The sequence below is a fragment of the Somniosus microcephalus genome, chromosome 9 (assembly GCF_052327205.1).
Source record: "Somniosus microcephalus isolate GS21.2 chromosome 9, FLI_Smic_1.0, whole genome shotgun sequence".
NCBI lineage: Eukaryota > Metazoa > Chordata > Chondrichthyes > Squaliformes > Somniosidae > Somniosus > Somniosus microcephalus.
In genome coordinates, this window is record NC_140995.1 from 228,760,864 (window position 1) to 228,775,242 (window position 14,379).

Consider the following 14,379-nt stretch of genomic DNA (forward strand, 5'->3'; position numbering starts at 1 on the left):
AGCCTTTGGGATTATTTGTTGTACCTGTGCACAAGTTTTCAGTGATTTGTGTACATGGACACCTAAGTCCTTTTACTCCTCCACAACTCCTAGGGGGAAAAATTCAGTTGGTTTGCGCCTCCCGTTAGCGCCATAAGAGGGCACTAATGGGGCGCAAAGCAACTAGCGCCTGGGCGCGGCGATGTTTGCGCCGCTCGCAAAATTAACTAGACATTTTGCGGCAGCGCTAAACACTACTGCCGCGATCTCCTGCGCCTGCAGATCGTGACATCAGTCGAGTGCGCAATGCCCCGGTAGCGCCCCGGACTGGATATTGAGTGGCGCCCCCTGCCTTACCGCCTGCCGCTAGCAACAACAGGTTGAGGGGAGCATTTTGGAGTCAGAAAGGGACTGGGGGAGCACTATTTAAAGGCGACCGCTTCCTGCCTTTTTTTGTTGGTGACATTTTTGCACCACGCATTCTGAGAGAGAGAGACTTCTAGAGAGATTCAACAGTGTGTGAAGGAGTTTTGGGTACTGAGCAGCACTTTGCAGGTTCAGTTTGATTTGCCCTTCCTTGCTTCGCCAGCGCTCTGAGGTAGCGCCTCGCTCCTCAGCCTTTGCGCCTTAAGACAGGTGTGTAACGCCTGATTTAGCGCTCCAATCACCTCCAAGGGCGATAAAAGCCAAGTTTGCCGTCAGAGGCGATAATTAGCACCAGGCGCTAAACTTTGCGCACGGCCGATAATGGCACCCTAAACGGGGCGATACTCAATTTGTCCGCCCTAGTCTCTCACCATTTAGAAAATAATGTCCCGCACCATGTCACGTGCATCTTAAGGGCACAGCCCTTTTCAGTGGAAGATCTAGTGTAAATCACTCACATCTTATAAAACGCTTGTGACTTTATTGGGTCTTTCGCACTCGTGAAAGTGCTCCTGTGCCATGCCATAATTTCCAGCATGTGGGGCTGCTGATCTCATTTTGCCTTGGACGAAAATAAGGACCGATTTCAAGACCAAGAAGCTGATTTGAAAGGAACGGTGTTCAGATGAATTTCCCCCTAATCCCACTTGTGAGGAAAGAAAGAATGAGACAGAGACCAAAAGGGACAGGGAGAGAAAAAGAGACAAAGAGGTACAGTGAGAGCCGGAGAGAGACAGGGGCTACAAGACAGCGAGAGCCAGAATGTGACAGAGAGAAAAGATGTGAAGAGAGAGGATGAAATGATTTGGCTTAATGAGCGCTTTCTCTTTAAATGTATACACTTGGTGCAGTCTGTAGTTGTTTGGAAAAGTATGTATCAGGAGAGAAATGATTACAGACGTAAATGATCTCTCCCTTTCTATTCATCTATCTCCCCCTCCCCTTACTGCAGCAGGCAGATCAAGTGTTGCGCTGAGCTGCCGAGCAAGCACCTTGATTGTGGGATTTGCATGTCTAAATGTTTCTTTGCTGACGTGCTGTAGATTTAGAGATCTTTTCTGTTACCTTTTTGCAGTCACTGTGAGCCTTGCTCAGAGAAGAGAAAGCACTTGTATGTACAGGATCCAGAAACCTGTAAATGTTCGTGTAAATTCACACATTTACGTTGCAAGTCAAAGAGGCTTGAGTTAAATGAACACAGTTGCAGGTTCGTCAGAAAAAGCTTGCTTCATGCTTTATTTTTTATTTTGTTTTACTTTTGACAGTGTCTGTGCTGTGTGCTCTGTTACCGTCGGTTCTGTTGTGGGTCAGACGTTACCTTATTACATACCCATTCTCCGTCAGGGCCCGCACAGTCTCAGAGTAGGGCTTTGGCCAATTTCTCAAACCCGAACATTGGGCTGGAAAGGTAAGGGGTCACCACTCACTGTCAAGACCAGCACTGCGCAGAGGTCAGAGAAGAGGGGGGTCAACACCCACTGCCAAGTTCTGCACTGGATAGGGGGCAGGTAATTAGGGGTGACCACCGCCCACTGTTATGCCCTGCACTGGTCAGGGGAAAGGAGAGGGAGGTGAGATAATGGCTTAAGTTCAGAGATTCGCTTTGTTGCTATTAAAATCCATTTTAAAACTCAATAAATAATACCATGAGACACCGAAACAAATGGACTTAAAAAAATTCTTCCCATGTCCAGTTTACTGTTGGAGATTTCAAGAGACCCCGCTCATCCCAGCCAGGTACTACCTTACCTGGTCTTTCTTCACTCCCAGTTTCACTCTGCTCCAACACCAGTCAGTCTAGGACCTTCCTAGATAATATGCCTAAAAAGAACCCCACAAAAGATGCAGCAGTAACATAATCTCCCTTCTCCTCTCCCCCCTTCCCCTCCTCTTCTCTCCCCCCTTCCCCTCCTCTCCCCCCTTCCCCTCCTCTCCTCTCCTCCCTTCCCCTCCTCTCCTCTCCTCAACCTCCTGGCCTACAGGTCAAAGAGTCTTCCCATATCAAGATAAGTGGGCAAAATTAAGACTCAGTTTGTCCATAACAATTTGGCAATTGGCCTCTGAAAACAAGGAGGAAAGAAAAAAATGTCACCCCCAAAAGAACAAGTGTGCGTGATCCTAAAATGTCCCCTGTCAACCCCCTCTCTCAAAACTTGGGTTCCACATGACAGTTCAGCTCAGACGGATGCAATGTGTGAATAAAAATGGGTATGTAATAAAAATCTTATCACATGGGCGAAACGCTTGGATCTTCTTGACCTAGGATGAGTTTCCCAAATGAAAATTCATTCTTCCTCATTGAGATAGGAAGCCCATATAATAAGAAACAACGGCCTCGGTTTGCTCTGAAATGTATTATCTGCATGGCGGCTGTCTTACACCAGAAGGTATTAACATTGTCGTTCTTCTATTATGTTTCATTTGGGTGATGTTCTGTGGTGGATAACAACTGTTATATAATGCCGCGTCCTACCCTTGGGGTGGGCGGTGTGTAACGTGGCCCACCTCTGCCCCCTTTCTTCCCCCTCCGCTGGCATGCCGCCAGATGGCATTATCTAACAACAGTAATGAATACAAAGAGGTGTGTGTTATTGGTGAATGATCAGCAGTTGCCCTCTCGTCCAACCAAAAGGGCACTTGTTTATTTAAACAGCTGAGGCCTGTGGAATTGCATGTGGGAGCGACGGATATTTTTTTTTAACATGGTAAAAAGTAAAATCTGCACCCCCTTCCGCACGTACCCCTCCCACAAGTGATTGTAATGTCGGCGTCAATTTGTGTCTGATAACGACCTTGTGAAGCGCCTTGGGACATTTTCCTACGTTCAAGGCATTGCATAAATGCTTGTTGTTGTTGTGTGCCCCAGTACCAAGTGTTTAAAGCAACATTAATGTCAGGTTCCCTTAATCCCAACCGCCACCCCCACCAAAATAAAACTTACCACATTTATCATTAAACCGCCCACTCATGGGTATGGTGTTAAGGGGCCGAGGGGAGTTTTAATCAATTTAACTGTGCCAGGCTGTGGCACAGAAGCGCCCTCGTGCATGGCACTCACGGGCACATTAAAATGTGTGGTATGAACGAGGCAGAAGGGCAGGGGAAGGTTAGAATAATCCGGCTTATTCTAACTCCTGGAATGATTTGTGGTTGGCGGAAGGCCTGTGTCAATGCTGTAACTCACAGGTACAGTCCACTGTGGACCTTGTCTAATGCACCACCTCTGAACAAGACAGGACATGAAGCTTCATTGGTCAGGCCTCCTAATAAGTCTTCACTGAACGATTTGAGGCCTTAATCCCTTTAACTATTTTGCTTTGCCCATAAGAATTTTTGGGAACTGGAACTTTTGGAGCCCAACAATCCCGTCATTATTTTGTTTTTTAAATCGATCTCAAACCCATCTCCCAGCCTTCTAACCTGTCCCTCAATCCCTTCTCACTTCAGAAAAGCATGGAATTGCCCACTTATCCTGTTCACTTCCCCGGTAACTCATCCCATAATTATCCTCTCAGTAGAAAGGGTTCTGCCTGAATTCCATTTCTCACTCCTGGCTGGCTAATTTTTAACTTGGTATTTGAACCTTTTGCCACAGTCAACAGTCTGCACGGTCAGGTTTGTCAATCCCCTTTCACAATCTTGAAAGGTTACCTGTTCCCATAGTCCCCTGTTCTCCAAAGAAAACCTCCTTAATCTTTACCTCGTAACTTCCTCTTACCTCGACTCCTTAATCAGACTCTAATAATGAACGTGGGTAAATGGTGTATGATTCCGACAGGTCAGTGGGGGGTGTCTATCTCTGCTAGAGTGCACAAGTTAAATCATTACTGTCAAACCTAGCCACACACGAGTATTAATTATTGCTGGGAGGGAAGGAGGGAAAGATTTTGAAAAGTTAAAGGTGACTCATGTTGGGGGCCGTATCCCCGGGTACAGGACACCCTTGGTTACCTTGCCCAGGTGACCAGTCGCACATGATCTAGACAATGAATGACAGGTCACTCAACCATGGATACATTGCATGTTCCTGTCCTCATCTGAGGTCCACATGCACACACGTTCCTCCAGGAGGGCCCTGGATAGCCGCCAGGAGCGGGGAGCCTGGCTGATAGTTCCCTTGCCCAGTTTAAGGCACTGAGACCAATGGTAGTGCCCACTCAACTGGCCCAACGAGTTGGTGAGGATGCAGCAGCAGCAGGGTAGTGCTCAGAACCCACCATTTCCTGACAGAGCCCGTTGATATGCCAAGGCCCTTCCCACCATGCTAATTTCAAAATGAGATAGCACCTATTGCCCCAAACCTCCTGTAATGACATTGCAATCGAGATATAACACATGGGCAGAGATAAGAGATAGTTTGGCAGCTGTGGCTCTGTTGGAATGCTGGGCTAATGTAGATTAAGATATACATCTGTTTATCTCAGATAATTGGCCATTGGCTCTTGCCAACATAAGTGTCAGTTGTCACCTGACAGACCAGCAGTATTTTGCCTTAAAACCTGAGCGGCAGGCTGCCAAGACCTTCAACTTCCCAATAACAGAGAGGTGAGGTTTCAGTTCTCTCTATCATGCCTGTCCCGGCAAGGATAGGAACCAGGAGATGAACGTACAAGTATCCAGCATGGGGCGCCAACCTGCTCCCCCACTCCTTCCTCGTCCATGTCCCCCTACCCCAATCCCAACCTAGGTAAATAAGTAACAATGGTGGTATAACTGGCTGATAATACGCACCTCCTTTATTCATTACTTTGCACAACGACATTAACAGTAGTTCAGCATGGTGGGAGTGCTCGGCGTTTTCTATTGCTTTACCTTAAGTATGTGTAACTGTAAATAAGTTGCTTACCTGGCCTGAACTTTGTTTAACCGGTTGTGTTGGGTGTCATTGCACCTGCAGAGCTTCTGGGTAACACCTATTTCCTTTCCTTTCTTGTGTTTATATAAGCATGCAGCACTCTCCAGGAGTGGGTTCTCTCGACTTGGCACAGCCTGCTGTCTGTCCTTTCAGCTGCCCTGTTAGCATGTTAGGTGAGGCAGAGGGTGTGGGCGTTAAGAGAGAGGCGAGGCATTTCCATTCATCATTGATGAAACTTTGGGCCCATTGCCAAGGCTTATTATTATTTTTGAGAAACTGAGGCCCTTTGCCATGGTTTAAAAGAGAGGAAAATAAATCAGAAGGCAGTGGGTAGGTGACGCCAGGTTTGGCTTTTAAAAGCTTGTAGGCTGTAAGAGGGAAGGAAGGTTGAGGAAGAGAAGGTGGGTAGATGGAGTTGAGGTGCAGTTCAACCATACTCTAACTGAATGGTGGACCAGGCTTGGAGGTGGCTGGATACTTCTGCACCTATGTTCCATAGTTTTGAGGTCCTGGGAAATGAGTGAGACTGGGAGACAGAACAAATGAGTCTTGATTTCATAATTGTGAGGGTACCGCAAGGAGGAAGATGATGGAGGCTGACATGTTTGGAGCTGGAGAGGAAGGTTCAGAAGACCACTGGTCACAATAGCATTGATCAAATAGAGAAAGGACGCTTTTGATGTTGAGGTGAGAGAAAAGTAGCATTATTCCAAATCAAGTGCACAGGTATAAATAGGGACATTCTCAGGTACTTCTCGTCCTTGCTTCCTCGGAGCTTCTAGTGCCAGGTGCCATTCCTGGCAGACAGGACAGGCTAGCAACCCATGTCACTCTGAAACCTGGCTCTGGGAGAGGGCACTCAGCCCATCTGCAGTGCAGGGAAATGCTCCCTTAGGTCATTCCCTCCTCCACTCCCTTCTTCGTGAGCATGTGTCTGGCATTTGCTCCCTATCCACCCCACCGCTGCACAGTGGAGTCTGGAGAACCCAGCGAGTGAAGGATCACGGAGCGACATCCCATCGCAGGTTGGACACGCTCCGCCACCTTGAATCGCAGCGTTACATTGGGTGCACATACCCGCTACACCACATTTCGAAGTGGGACTTAACGGACATCTGAATATATGGGAGAAGTGATCCTGTCTCCTTCAGGCCTTCGCACTTCTTGGCCTTTGGATTTTTGTTCCTGCATTGCCCCCTCGGAGCCCTGTCCTGCAAAGTGGAGACACGCTCAGGCCCTAAGCTTTAGGCTGCCTTAACAAGCCAGGAAATAGCGGTGTCCAACACAGTCCATGGATCAAATGGGGATTTCTCACTAGCCAGTGGATTGAAATGAAGAGAAATGAAGTCCAGCAGGATCTGAGGCAACCTTTCGTATCTAATGGGACAATGGTTTATATGTTATAACATCGGGACCGACGGAATACAACCGTGGGCTGTTACGAGGGCCTGTGCTGTTGGCCACCATTGGAAGCAGCAGAGTCCACACAAGGCGAAGATGGAGGACAGGTGTGCTCCCTCAGTGAGGGTAAGACTTCTCCCTTTGGTTAGAAGATCGAACCCATCGGATGTGGTTCCACAGTCTCCAAATCTGTTACTGGGACAGACAGATGGAAATCCAATACAGTGAAACCAGTATGGGAAAAAAAAACATTCCACTTAATCCTTAAGAAAACCTTGCCTTAAAGATCAAATAAATTCAGAAGGAGTATTTTACCTAGCCAGACCTGATTCCGAAAGACCACTCAACTACACCATGGACCTGCCTCAAAGACTGACGATTTGAAAGGACCAGCTACTTCACATATATTTAGAAAGACCACCTGACGAGAAGAAAATAGTCTCTGCCCTCCAATTAGAAAGCTCCCCCAATAATGAAAGGCCAATCTCAAAGGTTGTCACCCCCTCCCCCACCCCATGAGTTTTGGCACACGCCGAAAAGGGTGATCGCAGCCATCACATCATTGACGGCCATAAGCGATTGGCGTTCGGTCTGCTCCCTTGTGCAAATGATCACAGTAAATGATCTAATGAAGTAATCCGACACATCCCACCTTGTCAAGTGAAATGTACGTGGGATCTTTGGACCTCTGGTGATTATGGAGGCCTCGGCCATTACAGGAATGTGAAAACATTCTTTCAACCTGTTTTATTAGCTCTTAGATAGCAGTGGCAGGCATTTGTGACAAGAGTTTACATAAAAGGGCAGAATGTTTTTAAAGTAATCACATGGAATGGCCTGGAAAGACTTCATTAGCGGTTTTAATGGAAGCTGAAATTATTTTTATTTGTCTTTCGGTCAATCATTAACGTTAGGTTGTGAAACACTTGTCGGCCTCTCGCCAGCAGACTACATAAGTGCCACCGCGGTGGAATAGCAGGGTGACGAGGAGGAGGATGGGGGAAATAAGGAGGGTAGGGACTAGGAGGAGGAGGGGAGGGAACTAGGAGGAGGAAGGGAGACAGAGGTGAGGAAATGAGGAAGAGATGGAAAGGAGGAGATAGAAAGGTATAAGATGAGGCTCTGGGATCAGAAAATGGTCATTTGCTCAACAGCAGGACCTGGGCAGCTCCAGTCAATAGGCAATCACTGTTATATTTCTCTTGACAGTACATCGTCTTCCAGACTTTTCCATATCTCCATTTCAGACCTTCCTACCTGAGGAAAGTTTGATGAGGGTGATAGCGCCAAAGTGGCTGGTGATTCAGGGGCTGCTTAAAGCCCCCCAAAACCATGGGTGGTCACCAACCCTCTATTTGTTCTGCTTGAATGCGGGAAATGAGGCTCTCAAAACGAGGGTGAGTTGAAAGGTCAGGTATAGTTATTGGGGGTGAGGGGGCGAATTGGGGGTGGGCAGCAGAGCTGTCACAAAACTTGTCTCTACCTCCCTAGCCTGTTCAGTCTTTCACCTCCAGTGAAAGCGATAGAAAATGTCACACAGCAGACCTGCGACACCGCTGAACCCTTCACTTAATCTCATTGAGTTTGTTCTCAATCGATAAGCTTGTCACCTACAGGAAAACAACTAGTAGTGGCCAGGGAAATCCCAGGTCACTTCCCCTTTCCTCCTCCCATTGGCTGCCTGAAATTTTGTGGCGGCAGTCAGCTCCCACAATGCCGCTCACCACTTGTGTTGAGCACGCTCAGTGCCATGAACAAAAATGGCTCCTTCCACTCAGCCAAACACAAACCTGTCAACCCGTTATCCACCAGCAGAATTTTACAACCAATTCTTTATATTGTCGCATGGACCCGAGCAGATGTGCTATCTTGTCCAATTGATTCTATTTTTTACGCTGCGAGTTGTTATGATCTGGAATGCACTGCCTGAAAGGGTGGTGGTAGCAGATTCAATAACAGCTTTCAAAAGGGTATTGGATAAATACTTGAGGTGAAAAAATTGCAGGGGGAAAGAACAAGGGGGAGTGGGACTAATTGGACAGCTCTTTCAAAGAGCCGGCACAGGCACAATGGGCCGAATGGCCTCCTTCTGTGCTGTATCATTCTATGATTCTATAGTGGTCATGAAGCTCTTGACCAATCAGGAGCTTTATTTCTTTTCAACTTGTAAGTAGACACTTTCCCTCACGGCAGGGCGAAGAACATCCTCTCGTTTCCATGGCGACTGTCTAACCAACCAGATCAATTATTGTTAACAAAAAAAACCAATTTTTTTAATAGTAAAAATTTATTGTAATAATTATCCCGCATACCCAGATTTTTTTTTTAACTGCGCCTTTCCTCACCTCTTTTCCGTGTTGCGAAGGAGAGGAAAGGCCGTCTTAAAAAAAAAGTCTCCGCGGATCATTCTGGATGAGCCTGGCGACGGAAATACGCGACGGGAAGGTCAAGTCTGCCGCTGGTCAGGTCCACACCTTTGTGCAAGACGGTATACATGGTGCCTGCAGCTGTCTCTCAATCACACCTTCCCAACAGTTACCTTCCCATTCCATGCCTGTACTGCTTCCGGAAAATTCCCCCTCCCCACAACGTGATGAATCCAACGCGGCTTCATCAAAGCGCACCCAGTGAAGTTCAACTGCCTTCGGTCGGTGCTCGTCAGCCAGTAACGACACCGGTATTCGAATGAGGTGTGATTGACTAACAAGACAGTATTTAAAGGGACATAGTCTTCTGGGAAGGGGGTATGCCAAACCTCTTTATTGGCTTGCAAAGAGATAAATTCAACGAGGTAAATCATTTCAGAATGGATCACTGCATCTTTTGTGCATGATAATGGCTTGCAGGGTCGTCTTCTCCCAACAACTTAAACAAAGGTTTGGCAAACATTTATTCAAGAAGACCATGTCCCTTTAAGTAAAGACTTTTTCTAATTATGAAAGATTTGTTTATGAATAAGATGTGAACTTTTTAGCTGCACGCTGACAGACTGCTAAACCATAATCAAAAAATATGCTGTTATCCGAGCTCAGTGCTTTATGGAAACGAACAGGCAGTGGTGCAGGAGGCACCATAGGACAAGATTTGTTGTTACTGTCCATTTATCTTGAGTCAACATCAATTTGTCCTGTCAGAACTTAACAGAGAGTCAGTTCCCCTCACCACCCTCACCCGCCCCCCTTAAAGACCGGGATAGTCCCAGGTTTGATTCCTGGCTAGTTAACTGATAGCAACAGGGACAGCGGTGAATCTAATCAGCCATGATCTCACTGAATGGCGGAACAGGCTCGAGGGGCTGAATGGCCTGCTCCTGTTGCTATGTTCCTAGATGGGATGGTGAGAGGGTGCTGCAATTAAACGCAGCAGCCCTGGGTTGGGGGAGGGGAACCGTCCGGACGCCCTGCTTCTGGTAACTTCCCTGTCGGAAAATTATGCTCCCGCCCCCTCACCACCCCCCTCCTAGCCAGCTGGCGCTCAAGCCTAGACTTATCAATTGCTCTGACGACGGTGGCCCATTTGAGCGCCATTGGGTTGCCTTTCTCGTGGCGATGGGTCAACCTAGGCCTCATTGCCTAGGCTAGGCACCTGAAGAACGGCCGCCTGGGTTAGGGTCGGCAGCGCTCGCGGAACCAGACGGCAAGCAACGGGAAGAACCTGCGGAAAAGGAAAAGGGACGGAAATGAGACAGTCTTGTCAGGGTGCAGATAAAACGTACAACTTTCTATGGCGAATGTTGGCGGGGGGAAGGGGGTGGCTGGCCTGTGTTGCAGAAACCCTACTGACCCAGGTTCTCTCTGTTTCCGATTACAGGTGTGAAAAACCCAGGAGATGAGCGAAGACGTAGCAACGAGCTATATTTTCTGTCGGATTTTAATCGTTGTATTTTTTTTTTTTTAAAGTCTTTGTTTTTTTTGAAAAAGAAGACATAGACATGAAGGATAGAAAGAGCACAGCACTTTGAATTCAATACGATATCTGGAGGAAAAAATAAAAACAAAAACAGAAAGAGTCATTCCCGGGAAGAAGGCCTTCTGTGATTTGTGCCGATATATTATTATTAAAAGGCCTAGTATTATTCAGGATACATGCTGCTAAAAAAAAGAGAAAATTACTTGGAAAACTGTTGGGGAAATGATGGATCCGGGATTCCTGGTTCTATTCATTGGGTCATTTTTTAAGACATATATATATATATATATAATAGTAAACTATATATATATAATACAGGCCTCACGAAAGACTTCTTTAAAGACTGAAAAATAAAATATATATATTATATATTAAAATACGGACGCATTGAAGCTTCGTGTGGAGGACCCAAGATTTTCCAGGGAATGATAACCAAGGACGAAGATGTTTTAATGGAAGGGTTGGGGTTGGGGGAGAGGAGGGGCTGGAATAATATCACGTGCCCCAGAGCTCTGCTTTTCAAAAGACAAAACCGCTGGGAGTGTCGTCGGCCCGCGGCCCACGCGCGGCCAGCAGTTGGTCTGCGCACGACCGTTTGTTCCCGCCCCAACCGGGTCTGGAAGGGATTGGCAGCCAAACAAAGCCGAACACCCGAAGAGGACTTGACTCGGATGGAGCCCGTGCAACGTACTTGGTCGGGAGGAGGAGATTTCCAACCCCAACCCCTCCGCCGTGAGCAGCGCCCGAATGTCGTCGCATGACCAGCTGAGGAAATGTTGTTAAAACGCTCCCCTCCACCCCCCGCCCCCACCCCACCATGCGGCGCCCGAATTTCATCGCCAACGGGCCACAGAACTGTCGTTAAAACGGTAAATCTCGGTCACTGACACTGAAATGGTCGAAAGGGATATTCATTAGCATGTATGTATATATATATATATATAGAGAGAGAGAGAGAGCTGGGTTACTACCAGGCAACAGATGCAACAAGGCCTATTGAGGCCTGGCCTGTGGAGGTCCATGCTCTGACCTAATCCACAGCTCTGGGAGATGTTCTATAGGATAGTCGGGAGAAAAGGCTGTAATGTTTCGCTGCTAGGCCTGGCCTGGCCTGGCCTGGCCATGTCTTTTTGAGGCCAGGAGCTCCCTGTGGGGAAGCGGTCGACTAGTTTCCCCGAGGTCACTTCTAGCCTAATTGCTGTTTTTGGAAATTTCTCCTAGATTATTAACTCCTCCCCCCTCCCCCCAATCTCAAAAAAAAATCATAAACAGCAGGAAGTGGTTGGGTTTCCTTCTCCTTTTGTTCAGTTGTGGCCTATTGATGTTTTATACAAAGCGTGATGCCTGGGGTGTGACGCCTGTCCTGAAAACATTGATATTAATTGATATTTCTGATTTCCTTCATTGAAAGATGGCAGGTGTGAAAGATCGGGTGGGGGTGGTGTTGCAGCAGCGCTGATGTGAGGCAGTATTCCTGCCCCCTGTTCCCCGCCCCCACCCCCCCTCCCCAAGTTAAAATAAGTGCAGTCCTGCTTAATAAAACCAAACGGCTAATCGTAACTGAACCCGGGATGAAAAAATGGGGTCAGCTGAGCTTGATGCCGGATTTACTTCTGATCCAAATTGGGCGAATCCTGTCAGGTCAGAGCAGACCGCCCTCAGCCTAATGGTTGGCAAGTGAGGAGCAACCAAAAATCCCTCACCGCAGAACGAGCATGAACCTGTAGGTGCTGCACGTACGTGTGTTACGGGACACCCTCATGCAAGGGCCATGCACGCCCCATTTGTGAAGGACATGTACCCCATTTACTTGCAGGAGGGGGCGGGCGGAGAGGTTGCCCCATTGACGCACCTCTTGGCACGTAGTTGTCCCATCCGTAAGCATCAGCCTTCTGCTGTGGGTGAAGACAGACCTCACCCCAAACAGGACCGTGCACAAGGATCAAAATCCGAGACTGGCACAAGTCCCAGCACCAGACGGCAGTGCTCGTGTCTTGAAAGGTATTCGAGATTGTCACCGGAGCTCTATATATCCTGAATCCATATCCCTTTGGGGTTTTTTTGTGTGGGGGAAGGCGGAGTGGGGGAAATCAGTGAAAATGTAACGTGTAAATGTATGTTAAAATTCTTCAAAGCAAACAGAAGTGAATCTTGTGAACCAGTGTTAAGTGTACTTGCATTTGCTAATGTTGTACGGTTGTTATGACAATTAGTGTGCCCTCTCCCTCTTGCTACCCATTACCCTCTTCCACCCCCACCCCCGCCACTCACCCCAACTCTGAACCATCTTCTTTCCTGACGCACCTGTTCTGCTCTCTCTCTCTCTTTCCTTGTCCTATCACACTTACAACTAAAGACAAAGTAATATGGGGGGAAAGATACCCGCCACCTTGGCAAGATGGGAAACGGAGCGTGACACGAGGAGCCAATCTCCGCCACCCGCCCCCTGCCAATCATGTGAATTGAAGCGCATTCCTCCACACACACACAGACGCGTGCACACACATACACAAAAGTAGTAGGCTGGCTTGCTTAAACCGGCTGGCGAGATTCTGGTCAGTACTGGTTGAACGCCAGGGACGAAGGTCGAACAGGAAGGATTGCACGCGAGAAACAGAGTCCTCCCATCCCCAGCATTTCTCGTACCATTGGCAGAGTCCGTTACGGGCGGCGACCCAACCCGTCCCGTCTTGGTTTCTTTTTCCGTTCGGCACTTCAGCCAGGTGCCGCTTCACGGCACGAGGCGGAAACACCTGCCCCAAATATGTCCGCTCCCCAAACCTGCCGCTCTTTTCCAAGACCCTTTCCTCTCCCTGAAAAGCTGAGGCTCAACGGACAAAAAATAAACTAACCTTCGTGAACTGCTGTGGACTTTGTATAGAATTAAGAGAACGGTTAGAATCAACAATGTATTCAGCCGGTTATATATTAAAAAGAACGAGCGGATGAAAATAAAATCCACACAATTGATTCTTTGCGCAATGTTTATAGTCACATTTTTAGTATATTTTTTTGTCACTTAAAGTATATTTATTGGTGCTACTGTCTCTCTGTTCATAATTGTTAAAAAAATACTGTTTAAATATTAACAACATTATTTTGCTCTAGTTAATTATTCCGTAGCATCACATATTTATTTTTAAACTAAAATATGTTAAATGTTTTTTTTATTAAAAAATTTTTAATTGTAATTCCTTGTTGTGCCTACTTCAAATTATATTAATGGGAAGGGGGAGGGGCGGGGGGAAGGAGGAGATGGTAAAATTAAAGAAAGGCTTGGATTAATGGGGCAACTCTCAAAACGCTTCACGCACTCAATAGGGCCCTGGCGTAAACGGGGCGGTAGAGGCCTAAAAATGGAATTGCATCGCTAACCGCTCGCGCTGCCGCCATCTTGGTTTGGGTCCTGAGAAGGTCGGCCAGAGCACCTGCCTGTTTCAGGCGGGATGCTACTTGTAATATGCGAATCAGATCCCGTGATGTAAGTAGGACCATAATTTATTGCAATTGCGAGATACGAATGGGCAGAGCATGCACAGCACAGACCCCACCCCATTTATACCAGAGGGCGAGCGGTCTAACCAGCGGCTCTTAAACGGCCCGCTGGAGTCTGCTCACAAAATGGTCTAGGAAACTCTTCATTTTGATTTTGGCTGGGGCTAGGAAGTCCACAAACATGAAAGCCCTACCCCAGGGATTTCCTCCCTCCCCCTTTCCCAGGCTCCGACTGTCGGCTAACCTAGTTTGGGAGTCAGACGATCTCCCGCCCTCCCAGAACCGGCAAGGCTGCTGCGGATCAATCACGTGGT

General features: G+C 47.5%; 1 protein-coding gene across 7 annotated transcripts in view; it reads left to right on the forward strand.

The window, feature by feature from the left end:
• The window catches only part of vegfab (vascular endothelial growth factor Ab), a 62,405-nt gene extending 48,644 nt beyond the window's left edge, over positions 1-13,761 (forward strand). For 5 of the 7 annotated variants that reach the window (XM_085997959.1, XM_085997958.1, XM_085997962.1 and 2 more), the window contains 2 exons: positions 1,481-1,612; positions 10,472-13,761. In XM_085997959.1, coding sequence (XP_085854085.1) covers positions 1,481-1,612; positions 10,472-10,493 — 154 coding nt within the window. In that variant the 3' untranslated portion in view covers positions 10,494-13,761. Of the gene's footprint in view, positions 1-1,480; positions 1,613-10,471 lie in introns of those variants that run through there. The other 2 variants (XM_085997964.1, XM_085997963.1) reach the window with 2 other exon arrangements.
• Positions 13,762-14,379: the final 618 nt, after the last annotated feature.